Source organism: Apus apus, chromosome 15, assembly GCF_020740795.1.
Source record: "Apus apus isolate bApuApu2 chromosome 15, bApuApu2.pri.cur, whole genome shotgun sequence".
NCBI classification, from domain to species: domain Eukaryota; kingdom Metazoa; phylum Chordata; class Aves; order Apodiformes; family Apodidae; genus Apus; species Apus apus.
In genome coordinates, this window is record NC_067296.1 from 13,738,202 (window position 1) to 13,753,113 (window position 14,912).

Genomic DNA, 14,912 nt, shown 5'->3' on the forward strand with positions numbered 1-14,912 from the left:
CTACCCATATTACCCTCTAACTTAAATCATTCCCCTTCCCCCCATCCTGAATGTATTTATGAAAAGTAATCATATCCCCTCTTAACGTTTGTTTTTCTAGGCTAAACAAACCAAGCTCTTTTTATCTCCTCTCCTAAGGTAGGTTCTCCTTTCTGCTAATCACCCTGCAGTCCTTCCCCACACCTGCTTAAGGATAAATTCATCTTTTCTTTTTCCAGAGCGAGATCCCAGAACTACACACAATATCCCACACAAGGTCCTACCAACTCCAGTGCTAGTATTTCTCTGTGTCTCCTAAATAAATGATTTGTCACATGAGCTCTTCTGCACAGCAAATGGACAATAGATACCGATCTATAAACCAATAACCATAACACAATCTTACTCAAGGAGGTCCCTGTTTTACTTGAAAGGACGTTCTGCTCCTTTGCGTATGTGGGTCCTGGTCCTTAGCAGGCCTTAATGAGGGGTTTTCTGTATTTCATTTACCCTGAATGAGCATCAGGACCATGTGTAAAAAGGAGGGACCGAGGGAAATCTGGTCTGTGTTTCACTCAGCCTTTGCTCTAGCAAAACTCTCTTTGAAACCACGGCGGAGGGTTTAAGCTATGAAGATGCAGAGTCCAAGGATGAAAAGCATTTTGCATTCATCTCTTCTCTTTTCAGAATGATTTTCCAGTTTTACTTGGGGTTTAATTAAATTTCCATGACCCAGGCAGGGAGTTCAGCCTTTCTTGATTACTGCTCTTTTAGGTGGCACTGATAAGGCTTCAACATCAACAATTGAGCTAACAAGCCCCAGTGAACAGTTTGTAGCAGGAGACTAATTCTGTTAACACTTTGCAGTGTCAGGACTCCACTTGGAGCTCGCAGCTGAGAGGAGGGATGGGGAAGAGGCAGCAAATGTAAGATCTGGCAACTAAATCACCAAGATTCAGCTTCTTTGTGGGCAGAGATCATCTGGAAACTATTTTAGCTGACAACATCAGAATTTCACCTGTTGTTTTTTTTTTTTTCTTTCTCTCCTGGCTGATGCTGTGCACTTCCTTGGCTCACAGAGATAAGGGCTGGGAATAAGGAGCAGAACTGGATGGGGGTGTTGATAAGAGAAATGAAAGAGCAGTGAGATGACATGAGACTGGGGTAGGGCCTCTGCAGTTAGCCCTGCCTGTGCTGGATGTGTACCAGAGTACAGGATGGTCAGGACACAGATGCTTGTGCTGGCAGTTGAAAATTAGTCTTGTGAGGGAAAAATTGAGGTTAATGCTCTGCAGAAATGTGTGACTCTTTGGTGACAGCAGAAATACCTGGCAGGTTTGTTGTGCTGTTCAGCACTGAAGAAGCCCTGCTTGAGGGCTAAAAGTTACTAAAATCTTACTAAATTTAGTGGATTACTAAATCCACTAAAATCTTACTCTGTCTGTGCTAAAACACAGCCAGATGTCATAAAACCAGAGTTCAAAGTCTTGGCCAAGACATCACAGTTGATCCACATGTCCAGAGCTTCTCATGTCCGGTACCTGGAGACCCAGTTTCATACTCATCTGCTTTGATCTGCCCACAAACCTCACGCAAGCGTCTCCTTCGTGGGAACTTCCAGAACCAGGATATTATTTCAGGGACGTTGCTTTGCTTTCTCCCCTGGGCAGTCATCAAGGATAACTTGAGTCAGCAGTTGACCTGGAGGTTACCTGAAAACAAGGCTACTTGGTGCTCTCTATGTTAGTAGCAGAACTACGGTCCTACCAAATGGCACAAGGTAGAAAGCAGTATCTGTCACTGCAGGTCCCACAGATCCTCACCACTGCTCCTTGCACTAACAGAGAGCCTTTCTCCATCACTGGCCACCATCTCTCTTGTCCATCTCTCCCACTTCGGGCTCTCACTCATTTCTGCTTTGCCCAGGATCCATCCATGTGGCTCTTCTGCCCTCCGAGGCTTTAGGAGGAGCAGGGGTGCCCATGGCCAAAGGGGTTCTTCCAAGGCTGGTGACTGAGCAAGGAGTGTGGGCTCTGCAGGGAAGCTGCAGGTCCATGAGGACAAAGCTCTCCAGGAACCCTTCAGTGCTAAAGATTTGATATAATTATTTAGGCCATTCGATCTCCTCTGTCAGTGCAGTCGTCAGGGAGGATTAGCACTGTCTCAGCCCCTCCTCAGCAGGAGCTGATGGGGGACACACATCCCACATCACCCCCTGCCTCCTGCTCAGCCCCTGCCCCCTGTGCACCTCATTTGGCTGACAACCCGTTGCTGTCCATAGATGAAACCCATGACAAAATACATCAAAGATGCACAGACACCCTCCCTCACCCCCCCACGTGGCTTTTGCTGCAGCATGGCTGCACATTGTAGTTGTCAGCAGGAGAGCAAGCTCATCAGGGGACTCCATCCCTAATCAGTGTAAAGAGGATGCAAGTATCTAAGTCCTGGAAGCTCCCCAATATCAGATCACAGCAGGGACTGAACTAATACCCATGTTCCTTCTTCTGAAAATGTGAAGACCCACTGAGAAACCACAGATGAGGGAAGCTCTGACAATGCTCTGCCCTCTCAGGACAGGAGACAAGCCAGAGCATCAGTCCCCAAAGGTTCCTGCCCTCGTGGTGCTGCTGCGGCTGGGCTACTGTGGCAGCCACAGCATGAGCAAGTGGTGAGCTCCAACAAAGATCCTCCTGCCTTCATCTCTACAGCTGTTGGAAAAGGCCCCCTGCACAAAGGGCAGCGTCCTCATTAAATTTCGTGGAGGGTTGCCATGTGGCCAGCAGAAATGTTGTTTTGTTTTATTTTGGTAAGCAGCACAGTAATATATTCACCACCTCCAAATGTAATGGGGTGACAGATGGGAGCTGGGCTCTGGCTTTCATGGGAAAGGCTCCTCTCAGCAGGGAGGCAGTAAGTTTCCCACCTAATCTTCTGTAACCTTCAGCCTGCTAACAACTGTAAGAAGCAAAGCAATGGGTAGTTATTAAATTAATAACTTCATCCCCAAGCTGGTAATAAATATTTTACAATTTTAACTCTCCACCCTGTAGACTGCTCTAGACAGACTAGACTGTTTATTAATCTAGCTTCTGGATTTATGTTATTTAATTGCTAAACAGCCTCAGTGTGGTTGGGCTGGATTACTAAATGTTGAAGCCCAAGAAGGAGTCTTCTAGCAAATGGCAAAACCTGAGGGGCTGATCCTTGATCTTGAACTTGATGAGCATCAGGCCAAAATCAGCTCCCCTGCAGTGCTAAGGCCAGGTTTGCCCCTGCCCAAGTCCAAAGCATTTGGCCGTTGCCTCTCACTCCATTTGTGTGGACTCTGGGACTCACTAGAAGTAAGGAAGAGGCAAGGAAAAGTCTGGGCATATCCTGGCTTCAATCAGGGCATGCTGGAGTTAACCATGGCAACAATGCTGCGGGGTTGGACATCATATCATAGCATGGACTGGTCCTCTCGGGGTGGTCCAGCCCTTTGTGCTAGTCCTGGACCTCAGGCTGAGCATATGTCCTTGCTATATCCCTTCATGGCTTGTGTTTCTTCAGATCATCACAGATAGTCACTGACATTGAGACAAAAGAGCATTGCAGTTACAGAAAGGAAAGCAGCTTTAATGGCTGTTAGACTTCCGTGTTGACAGGTCGAAAATGTCTCTAAATCTAATACTACCATTTTTACAATTGGTGATTTATTCATCCCACTGAAGGAACAGGAATAAAGGCATCTGGAATAACAAGAGTGATTTGTCTGAGGAATGCATCATCCACTTCTTTCCTACAGCCTCAATCCCATGAGTCCTTCTGCACAAAGAGAAAGGTCGTTTCAGGATATATCTTCTCATAAAAGTGTAGGAGAAGGGATGTGTTAACAAGTGCAAGCCAGAGCCTTTAATCCAGCCAAGCTGTGCTCAGTGCTGGTTGGGAGGGGAGCAGTTTCCAGCCAGGGGCTTCTCTCTTGGCTGCACTGTCATCTCCAGCCCATCTGACTGCTTCCCAGCTTCAGCATCATCTTCCTGAGGCCCAAGAGGGGTGAATTTGATGCCAAACGGCAGCTCTGAAGAGGAAAGTTGCCTACTCTCCACAGAAATCTGATAGAGAACAAAACAATCCCTTCCTGACCACCCAGCTCTGTGATTTTTGAGACACCTTGGTGGCAGGAGCAGGGTGAGATGAACCAAGCCTGGAGACTTCACCCAGAGGTCTGGGGCAGGGGGACCAAAAATCAGAAAAAATGCATGAGGCTGGGAAAGAAACCCCCAAAGGCATTGGTGGAAATCATGGCTCTCCAAGAGAGGGTGGGTAAGTGTCGCCCAGGGAAAAGTACCACTTGAGCAGGAGAATGGAGGGATGGGTTGTTAGCAGCTTTTAACAACTAAAAGCGGCATCGGCGAGGCCACGTGGTGCTCTCATTGGTCAATGATCTGATGATGTGTTCAGAAACAACCCGATGGTGACAAGTCTCTTTTCCCTTGCATCCTTCAAGCACAAGATCCACTCTCCTCTGCCATTCAGCTCTCACCCTACACGTGGCGGAGGAAGCTGAAGAGCTCTCCTTAGCAAACCTCTAAACTGACAGCATACCATCTTAAACCAATTCAATTCCCTTCCCTGCCATAAAGGATGCCAGTTTGGAGAAGATAACATCTCCCCATGATGGCTCCCCAAGCTGCAATTCACTACCAGTCTAACTGCTCCATTATGCAGCACAGCCCATTCGTTAGGAAAGGACAAGTGAGCACATCTATTAGCTCTGCCACTGTAATCAAATATTGGCACAAGGAACTGCTCAGCACTGCAAAGTCTAGCAAAATCCCCCATAAAACAATCCCGTGCCCTTCAGAAAAACAACCTGCCAGCCAGTTTAGAGGAACCATTGCACAAGTCTCTCTGGTTTTTCTCCTTTTAAGACGTGCAGCCCTTTGCAGAGGTGACAAAACCCCAGCAGCTCTAAGTTGTGTCCAACAAAGCTGGCCCTGGAAACCCACCAGCAAAGCAAGAACATCCTACTGCCACCTCTCCAGGAAGGCTGTCCTCTCCTCTACCATCCCCAAAAGCCTGTTCTAAGCTTCTGCCAGTTGTCCTGCCCCAGGACACCTTGCAGACACCCAATGAAGACAGATAAAACTTCCAATGAGCACCCATGGCCATGTACATGCTTCAGGGAAGACTTTAAGAAATCTTTCCACCCAAAACTTTTCTCCAATTTTTTCTGCCTACAGTGCTTACCCTTTTGGCTCCATTTTACTCTCTCTTTCAGCCTTGGGTTTTTGTGGTGCAGCCACCCACTCCTGCTGTGCCTCTGCACATGGACAGCCAGGGAAGTTCAGCTCAGTTAATCAGAGAACTGATTTTCTTGGTGATGGACCTGCCTGAAATTCCCATTTCACCCAACTCACTCAGCTCCAAATGGCCTTAAAATTATTTACCTTGTTTTACCTTGGAAGCTACAGCTCAGCACAGCAAAACTGAAGCTCAGCAACAAGACATCCAACCCAGAAGCCAGTGAGAAATTCTCTTCATGGTCCCTGCTTCAAAATATTAACTGTTGCCAAGGAAAAAGCTCCATTCTTCCAGGAAGGTAACCTGTGAACATCATGGTCAGGCAGATATAAGTTTGTGGACAAACACAAGTCACATCCCAGCATTTTAGCTAAACCTGAGATCGATTTGGTGAGGCTTTTTTGTAAATCCAGGATGGGAAAGAATCCATCTCTGCGTCCCATCCCTGGGCTGGCTTCTCCTGCTCCTCTCCCAGTGGCATCTCCTCTGCTTGTACACTGCCTGTGGGAGAACGTAGCTGAAAAATCCTGGGGATGCCCAACGCTGGGAATGCCTAGAGGAAAGCTGGGAAATCCCAGGGATGCTGTGTGCTGGGGGTGCCCAGGAACTCTACCAGCAGCCTCTGGGAACCAAAGAAATAAACACCTACCTTTGCTTGGACTTCTGATCCTCCCCACTATGGGACTAGTGGGATATTAGACACCCACTTGGCTGGATGGCGACAGCTCCTTATTCTTCAAAGCCTTCAGAGATACAGGTTGTCCAGAGAAGCTGTGGATGCCCCATTCTGGAATCGTTCAAGGCCACGTTGGAGCAACCTGGTCTAATGGGAGATGTCCCTACCCATGGCAGGACGTTGGAAGAAGATGATCTTTAAGGTCCCTTCCAACCCAAACCAGTCTGAGATTCTATGACACCAAACTTAAATCCCCCAAGTCCCCCCACTTAGTGGGCAGGAGGAGGCAGGATTGGGGTGGGCAGCCCCTGGCCACAGCTCCAAGGAGGGCCATGCTCACCCTCCGAGCCACGGTGCAAGAGCAAGGACAAAGCCCATCAGGGACACATCAGGGACATTGACAGGAGCTTGAAGAAAGACCATAGGAACTAAAGTCACAAACAGAACTGGGTTTTATTACGAAATAACCCTGCCAGTACATAAGGAAGTTCTGTCTGCAAAATACATTTCCTGAGGAAAGTAGATCACAGTATTCGTTCTCACAGAATAACATGTAGCCTGCTATAACTTTCATTGTGACTCTTTATTATTTAAATATTAACAGTATTCCTTCACAGAAACAAGTACTCAGTCATCACGGAACCGACACACAAACGACAAAATAAATATACAACAAGAGCACAGATCATTTTTTCCACCCTCCCCCCCTCCCCGACTTAAATATTAAATAAATAATAAATACAGAATTTTCATTTCCTGTTATCAGTGCCTGAAACAATACGAATGAAAAGAAACAACTGAAGAAGTCTCTCTTCCCCCTGGTGCCCCTGCCCCTGAAAAAAAAAAACAACAAAACAAAACCAAAAAACAACCACCAACCAAACAAAAATTATCAAAATGTCTCAGTTATAAAATATCTTTAAAAAAATTCCCATCGTTAAAAGAATAAATAACAAAATATATAAAAAATAACTTGGTTGCATCAAAATTACAAGTAGGAGTTGTAGATAGGGGTGTGTTTCTTTTTTTTTTTTCTTTTTTTTTTTTGGAATATCATTTTTTTATGGTCAAAAGTTTTCATTTTTCACTTATTTTTGCTTCTTTCCTGTGGTGCGGTGTCCAGTTTAAAAGAAGTATAAAATTAATAAATAAAAAAGTTAAATAAATAGCAAAAAGTTAACATAAGGTGTTGTAAATATAAATTACATACATCTTGCCGAAATTAAATAATTTACAGGATAATTAAGCTAACTACTCTTTTTTTTTTTTCCCCCTGCTCTTTCTTCCAGGAAGTGCAATTTCTCTACTTTTAAATACTAACTGAATTGCAGTCACAATCAGTTTGGACTCTATTTACATGTTAAGAACATTGTGTTTTGAACACCTCAAATTATTTCTTTTATTATTATTAATTTATTTATTTTTTTTCCCCCCTTGTATTTTTGCACTTGGAATGGGTTCAAACCCGCCGGCACCAGCTGCCCCGCGGGACTCGGCAGGGAACCAGCTCCAGTCAAGTTGCTCCTGAGCTTTGAGGCCAGATGCAGTGGCTGCTGCAGTCCCTGGGAAGCTTTCCACTGACTGCTCCAAATCATGGATTTCTGCCCTAAGCATCTGAAGGATTGGGTTCAAAACCAGCACCACAACCTTGATGGGTCAGCAAAGTCCTCCCCAGCTCCGCCCGCCCCGCCGACAGGAGGGCAGTGGGATGCGGGATGAGGGGTGCACCCTGCACTGGGACCTCTCAGAGGGATTTGTCCCTCTCTACTCCCAAAGTAGGGAGTGGCAGAGGGACAGTGAGCTCTGGATGGAGCAAACCCACGGGGCACCAGCAACGGAGCAAGAGCTGCAGAGCCATGTCACAAAGACATTCACAGAGTTGTTCTGTAAGTGCACAGTGGGCTGCGTCTGCCGAGCCGCGTACAAAATGCTTCTTTGGAAGAATACCCAGTACCTGAACACTCTTTGTCTTTTCCCCCCCACACACCCCTTTTTCCTTTTTTTTTTTTTCTTAATTTTTTTTTCTGTGATTTTGCTCCAAAAGTAGAAGACCAAACCAAAAAACACCCATTGCCCTGTGGAGAGCTGTCAGAAATCAACTAGCGATTGGCGGTAGGTTGAGCACTTTGCTGGCCGTCAATTAACATCTCTCTTTTTGGTGCTTTTTCTTTCTTTTTTGTTTGTTCATCACCATCTCAAACGTTCTCTGGCATTGATGCATGATCTCTGGACTGGCAGTACTGCGCCACTGGAAGGATGATCACAATAATGAAAAGAACCAGAATTGTCATCAAACAGACTTCCAAAAAACCATATACACCGGACCATGACACATTAAAGAATTCTTCTGTAGGAAATATCTCGTATTGGCCTATTCATAATAGCTATTCTCATCTTTAAGACAGACAAAGGAATACTGTAGTTGCAAACTCCAAAAGCTTCCCTGAGAACCTTTTTCCATTGCGCTTTCCACTGGAGATCCAGAACTGCTCTTCAGATTTCTTTTCAGAAAATAAAAATAAGCTACTTTATAATACTTCAGAGTTCCTGTGCCCAGTGGATATCTGAACACCTCGGGGTTGGGAGGCCCAGCACAGGTTCAGATTTACAGGTAGCTTGCAGCTCCAGCACTTGTAGCAACATAGAACATAACTCTTGTGTGAGTAGGTGATCTGGACATACAACCATAGACAACAGGAGGGTTTAAGCCAGTCATACACTAGTCTTGGATCAGACAAGACCCTGTTGTAATATTTTAACCCTTGGATCAACTCTGCAAGAACATGGCAACTCATGAGAGTTGCCTGCTCTCCACCAGCTACCAAGCCCTGCAAGCCTGCTGGAGAATTTAACCTTCCATCCTGATCTACCTCATGGTCCAGGTAGAAAAATCCTACTTTTCTCAAGAAGGTCCAAAGTTAAGTAAACGAGAACTTTGAGTTTGATCAGTTCCATGTCTCAGAAATGGCCTCTTGGTTACGTTTTGGTCCTTCTTTTTTCTTTTTTTTTTTCCTTTTTTTTTTTTTTTGTTTTGTTTTCATTCATTGAACAAGTTTTCTAAGTTGTAAACCTGAATACTTGGAGGAAAAGTTCCACCTCACAGTCTGTTCGCTCGCTCGTCTCCATCCCATGGCACTAAACCTGGATGCCCTTCACAGCTTGCTTGATGCTCTCCAGCAGGTCCTTGTTCTCCGGGTTCTGGTAGCACTCCTGGTTGGTGTACATGTCAGTCAGCGTGTTCACGTACGCATCAAAGTTCTGCTCACTAATAGGCTCCTGCAGCCAAAAAAGCCAAATAGAAACATTAGTAGCAGAGCAGAAAGAGGTTTCTTTGCAGTTAATCTATGAGGAGACCTAGGAGGGTGATTAAACGACTCGAATATCTCTCCTACGAAGAAAGGCTGAGAGACCTGGGGCTGAGAAGAGAAACCTGAGAAGGGACCTTATTAATGTCTACAAATATCTGAGCGGTGGGTGAGGAAGGGGCCAGTCTCTTTTTGGTGGTGCCCAGTAGTAGAACAAGGAGCAACAGGTATCAGCTAGAACATAGGAAGTTCCACCTCAACATGAGGAGAAAATTCTTTAAAGTGAGGGTGCTGGAGCACTAGGACAGGCTGCCCAGAGAGGTTGTGGAGTTTCCTCTGGAGACTTTCAAAACCTGCATGGATGCATCCTTGTGTGACCTGCCCCAGGTGGTCCTGTTTTGGCAAGGGTTTTGGACTCGATCTCTGGAGGTCCCTTCCAACCCCTAACATTCTATGATTCTAATAATATGTGTATGTACCAGCCAAAGGTCTCCACATTGAAGCCTTGTTGTGCTGGATTGGGTGTATGGAAATCTCATCCTGCAATCTCTGATGCTGTCAGATCTTAACTGGGTCCTTAATTGTATGCATGGGCCTCATGGAACTAGTAACAGCATCAGGTCAAGCACATGCTGGCACTTGATCAGGTTTGAGGCTGAATTAAGCCATGGAAATGAAGGGCTCGAGGAGCAGAGAAGGCAGAGACTGCTGAAGCATCATGGAGGGAATCAAAGGTAAAGTCAGGAAAGGAGCCTGGTCACGTTGGGCTCACATCTGCCCACAGCAACCCGCTGCTGCTGCACAGCCTTTGCTTTTGAGGGACATTGTGGAAACCTTGCAAACATCGAACTTGGAACTAAGGGCGGGGGGAGTGTGGAAAGGCAGATGGAAGAAAAAGAACAGGAATAAAATGAGCATACAAGTCTCGTGGGCATTATTTAATTGGAGTTGCCTGAAACCTTGAAAAAATATTTGCTGAACAGTTTATTTGACCTTTTTGTGTCAAATACTTTACAAAAAAGCACTCAGTGAGTGGTTTTCTGCCAGTTAGGCAGCTGGGTGAATACTATCCAAAAAGTGCTCTGCTGGAGGATGGCTTCTCTCCAGCCAGCCTGAATTTAAATAGAAACCCCAATGAAAAGGGCTCCCAAAAATAATAAAAAGGAAAAAAAAAAAAAAGCAGAAAAAATAAATCAAAAGCTCATTCCTCTGATCATTACGATGGTCTTTATGAGTTGTAAGAGGACATCTTGCCCGACAGCACAAGCCCCCCTTCCCTACACCTGGTTTTGACAACAGTAATTACATTTCTGGGAACAGAGAGAAGGTAATTAATCACCTTTTGTGGTTTTACTATTTTAATGCAGTCTTTTCATTTTGTAACTCTCTGGTAACATGCTGTGGGCTGTTAGACCTTGTTAAATTAAACAAAATACCCTCTCTTTAAGAATGCTATTCTTTGGCTGCCAGCTATTCAAACCTGAATTGAAACTACCTGCATTATAATAGCAGCTGTAAGATCTTTCTGACGTTGAAATCCGATCCCCCCTGATCTCTGCTTGCGCTGTCTTAGCCTAAAAGGCACTGGGTGCCCTTGATAAAGTTTCCTATTTAGTCATAATGCTGCCAGATGTAATGAGACAGAACAATAGATACAAAGGGAGATCAGCAGAAAATTACAACAAAAGGGAGATAGAATGCAAGCTTCAGAGATAAGGCAAGAGTACTGATCTTATCAAGGACACATAGGTGTGTGTAGAGAAATTCTCCCACTCTTCCATTGTGCATAAGCCTTATCATGAATCAGGTCTGGCAGGGCTGCCTGGCTCACACCAGCTGGGGCCAGTGCCCTCCAAGCCTCTTACCATGTGCGGAAGGCGGATATTGGCAAGACTTTGGATTAGAGCCTGGCTCAACCCTGAGAGCTCCAGGAACAGGGCTTCGTTTTGCTCCTCTATGATTTTGTTTTCCTCCTCAATGTTCTTCAGGTTTTTCTCCATGGTGGAGATCTGCAAAGCAAGGAGCACGTTGGGGTTAACAGCCCTCGCTCAATGGCACCCATCACCACTACCACCCGTGCAAGGGGCTTGGTTCTCCATCCCTGGTCTTGGGTGCACATCCCAGGACACAAACCTGCGACTGCAGTTTCACCATGGCTGCTTCCATCTCTGAGTTTGACTCGTTCAGCTCACTGATCTCCTTGTTCAGCTGCTTGATCTCTTCATCGTTCTCCAGAACTGCAGGAGAGAAGGTCACGGGCAGTCAGCAATTGCTCATGGGAAGAGCCACGACGTTGGGCTTTCTGCTGAGCCCATCCTTTGCATAGACATCACCACCCACAGAGCCCTCACCTTTGCTTTTATATCCTCTAAACGGATATGCAGCTCATCTGGTTTTTAATTTTTGAATCTTTTTAGTAACAATTTTAGCATCACAGTTCAATTATCCTTTATAGGACAATATTTAAATACAAAGGCCAACAACAGAGCAGCAGTTGGATTCCAGCACCTCTATGTACCCTGCAAGGTTGATTGCCCTGAAAACTCAGGTAATTCTCACCAGCCCCAAGTTTGAGAAAATGCCCTTAAAAAAATGAATGCATGTCTTGATTAAAAATTACAAGGTTCATAAAATAAAGCAATATATCTAGCAGAGTGCCAGTATTTATAGGTTCCCAACTATATAAGTATTCAAGTAAAATGCCTGAACTTTGTTAAATGCCACAGAAACCTCAGTCATAGCACTGGAAAAGCAAAGTGCCCCAGCCAGCAGAATTCCAGATCCAGACATATCTGCAGGATTAAAACCCCGAATAGATAAAAATTGCTGAATGACTGAAGTGGATTTGTAAAAACCTTGGTGAACATTTAAAGAAATGTATCTCTTGATTTCAGCATTCATTCTTTTTGCCTGGAATTTCACTATGGAAACTCCTCCTTTAGTGTTTCACCTGCTCCCTCCCAGTGTGTCACTCAGGGAGCAGGGCTGGTACCACACCACCCCCAATATCCAAGTGTCCCAAAAATGGGTGATCCTGGCATACAAGAAGCTTGCAGATCTGAGGGCAGATTTCAGTTGTTAAAACCTCCTCAGCCTGCAAAGAGAAAGATGGAGGGGCTCAGCAGCCTGACACACCAAAGGGGAGTGCAGATCCTTACCATCGCTCGTCTTGAACTTTGTGTTGAGAATTTCATCCCCTGAGAGTTTTCCTTTCTTCCCAGCAAAAGTAGCTCTTGGACACCCTGACAAACTGAAAAGCAAGTAAAAATGGGTTTCATAAACTCCCAGTATTTATAGGTGCTTATGTTCCCAACAAGAGCACATACCATTTGGTGGAGTTCATGCTGCGAGACGGTTCTTCTAAAAGCTTTTTATGGTACAGAGGAAATTACTTTATGAATAATGTCACAAAACCCCCCATTTATAGAGCAAGAGCAATTTTCTCTGAACAAAGATTAGAAACCATGTTGTTTCCTAAAAGAAAAGGCATGACAGGTGAGGAAGGTGAGACGAGTCTGTCTGGGTGTCAGAGCCCTGTTTGGTGCCCAAGTCCTGTTCTGGGTTGCTCAAGGAAGGACGCTGTATCATCAGTTTTCATGATTTTGCCCAATCCACATCTCACCATTGCAATATTAAAACTACTACATGTTTTCTTCCATGCTCCAACTTCAGAGCAACCTCACAGGTCAGTGTCCAAAGCACCAGCTATTAAGCCTTCCATGAAGAGCTGAAGGATGCTCACGCAACATCCACAGGCAGGTTGGTCTGTGGCAATTCTATCACGTTCCCAGTAATTTCAACCCTGCGATTTACCTTCTGTGAGTGAGGAAGCTCCCGTTGGCGTGGCCGGAGCCATCACAGCCTGGAGTTGGGCAGGTTGGGCCTTCATTCTTCAATGACTTCCAGGAGAATGAGGAGCCATTTAGTGATCCTTCCTTCTGCCTGCGGGCTGCAAGGGGGCACCCTGAGGCGCTCCGGTGAGACGCGTATTTGCCGCTGATGTGTCCAAGCCCAACGCAGCCTGGAACCGGACACCTGGGCACAGGGAATTCCCAAAAATTACAGCAAGGGGATGAAGAGGGAATCAGGGATAAGCAGGAATGAGGAAGTCTGGGAAGAAAGCATTCACATTTGGGGATCTCATCTGGATTTTACGGGGTAGATGCTTAGTTAATGAAAAAATAGCAGATTCAGAGCTACGATCCCCCCTTCGAAAGAGCCAAGGAGAACCAAGGTGAATCCTGCCAGAGGGAAAGACTGTGAAGGTCACTTCACACTCACACTTGCAGCAAAAGAAGGTCCCAGTGGTGTCCCAACCCATGTGTTTGCTGCTTCATCAAGTGTAAAGATGACAGTTTGGGCTGCCTGACTTTGGATACCAACGTTTCCCCAAGGCTGACACACTCGCACTGAACCACCACATGTTTACAGTGAGCTCTGTGTGGTGTTACTGCTGAGGAACCCGGGGTCATCAGCTTCATCACCCTCCCTTAGCATGGTCAACATGACCTAGAAGGACTGTCTTTGCCCACAGAGACACAACCCTTCCCAGAGAAATAGTCCCTGACCTGGGAGCTGGTCAAGCTGCAACCTGTGCACCAAGAAGCTGCAAACCTGCTTCTGCAAGGAGGGTGACCAAGGAGTTCCTGAGCCCCAGCCTCAGAGGGGACAAATAAACCCCAGGCAAGGCTCAGCCTGCAGCCATGGTGTGGCCTTGCTCACCTGCTGCTCCTCCTGGATCACATTCTGCTGCTACTGAGACATCAACCTGCACTTGCAAGGGGATAAAGTGCGAGTGTTGGCACATGATCCCACCCGCTCCTGTGCTGCCTCTGCCATGCATGGCTGGTTAAAGCACACAGGAGCTGTGAGGGGTGTCCTGGAAGTGCTGACACAAGTTGTATGAATTGCCAAGAGGATGAGTGCCTCTAAAAGGCACCTCTTCCCTCCCCTTCTAATGGCACACTCTGAATCCAGCCATGACAAAGCCCCTGGATGTATTACAGTTTCTGCTGTGCTTTGTGTTTGTTTAAAGATGCAAGTCAATTATAAATACAGTTTAAAGTTTATTACTCAAGGGAGGGTACTCTAAAAAAAAAAAAAAAAAAGGTGGAAGTAGGTAAGAAATGGCAAAAATAACCCCCCTGTCCTCAGTTTGAAAGCAATCAGGGACTTTGAAAATATCCACTGAACTGCTCCTGAAAATCACAAGCTGCGTTCCAGCACAGAAGTGATTACCCTGATTGTTTATATTTCATACAAAAGGGAAATGACAGCGGGGGGGGGGAGGGGGGGGGCCTGCACACACCCAGCCTTTTCCCAAGATAATTTGAAAAATGCTGATCTCAATTTTAATCAGCTGCAAATGCAGCACAATTCACTTATAATATCCCTGCCAGCAGGATCCTCAGTAAATTCATAACATCATTGCCTTTATATGATCATGAGCAAATTACTGAATCCTCAGGAGGAAAAGGAGAAGGGGGGGGGGGAAGTAGCAAGAGAGAAAGAGACAAACCCCAGCATTTTGTGTGCAGCCGTTACAGCCTGTTACATATTTTATGCTGTTAATTTAACTTTTATTACATTTTCATTGTTAAAAAATAAACCAGAGCCTTATTGTGCAAAACATCTGGCTTGGACATTGTTTTAAATCTCTTTTTTTT

The 14,912-nt window shown here is 45.6% G+C and overlaps 1 protein-coding gene across 6 annotated transcripts in view; it reads right to left on the minus strand.

Annotated features, from left to right (window-relative positions):
* Positions 1-7,201: 7,201 nt before the first annotated feature.
* Positions 7,202-14,912, minus strand: part of MYT1 (myelin transcription factor 1) — a 34,169-nt gene continuing 26,458 nt past the window's right edge. For all 6 annotated transcript variants that reach the window (XM_051633198.1, XM_051633201.1, XM_051633200.1 and 3 more), the window contains 5 exons: positions 13,060-13,281; positions 12,405-12,496; positions 11,380-11,483; positions 11,112-11,255; positions 7,202-9,217 (listed from right to left, as the gene is read on the minus strand). In XM_051633198.1, the coding sequence (XP_051489158.1) occupies positions 9,077-9,217; positions 11,112-11,255; positions 11,380-11,483; positions 12,405-12,496; positions 13,060-13,281 (703 nt within the window). In that variant the 3' untranslated portion in view covers positions 7,202-9,076. The remainder of the gene's footprint in view (positions 9,218-11,111; positions 11,256-11,379; positions 11,484-12,404; positions 12,497-13,059; positions 13,282-14,912) is intronic.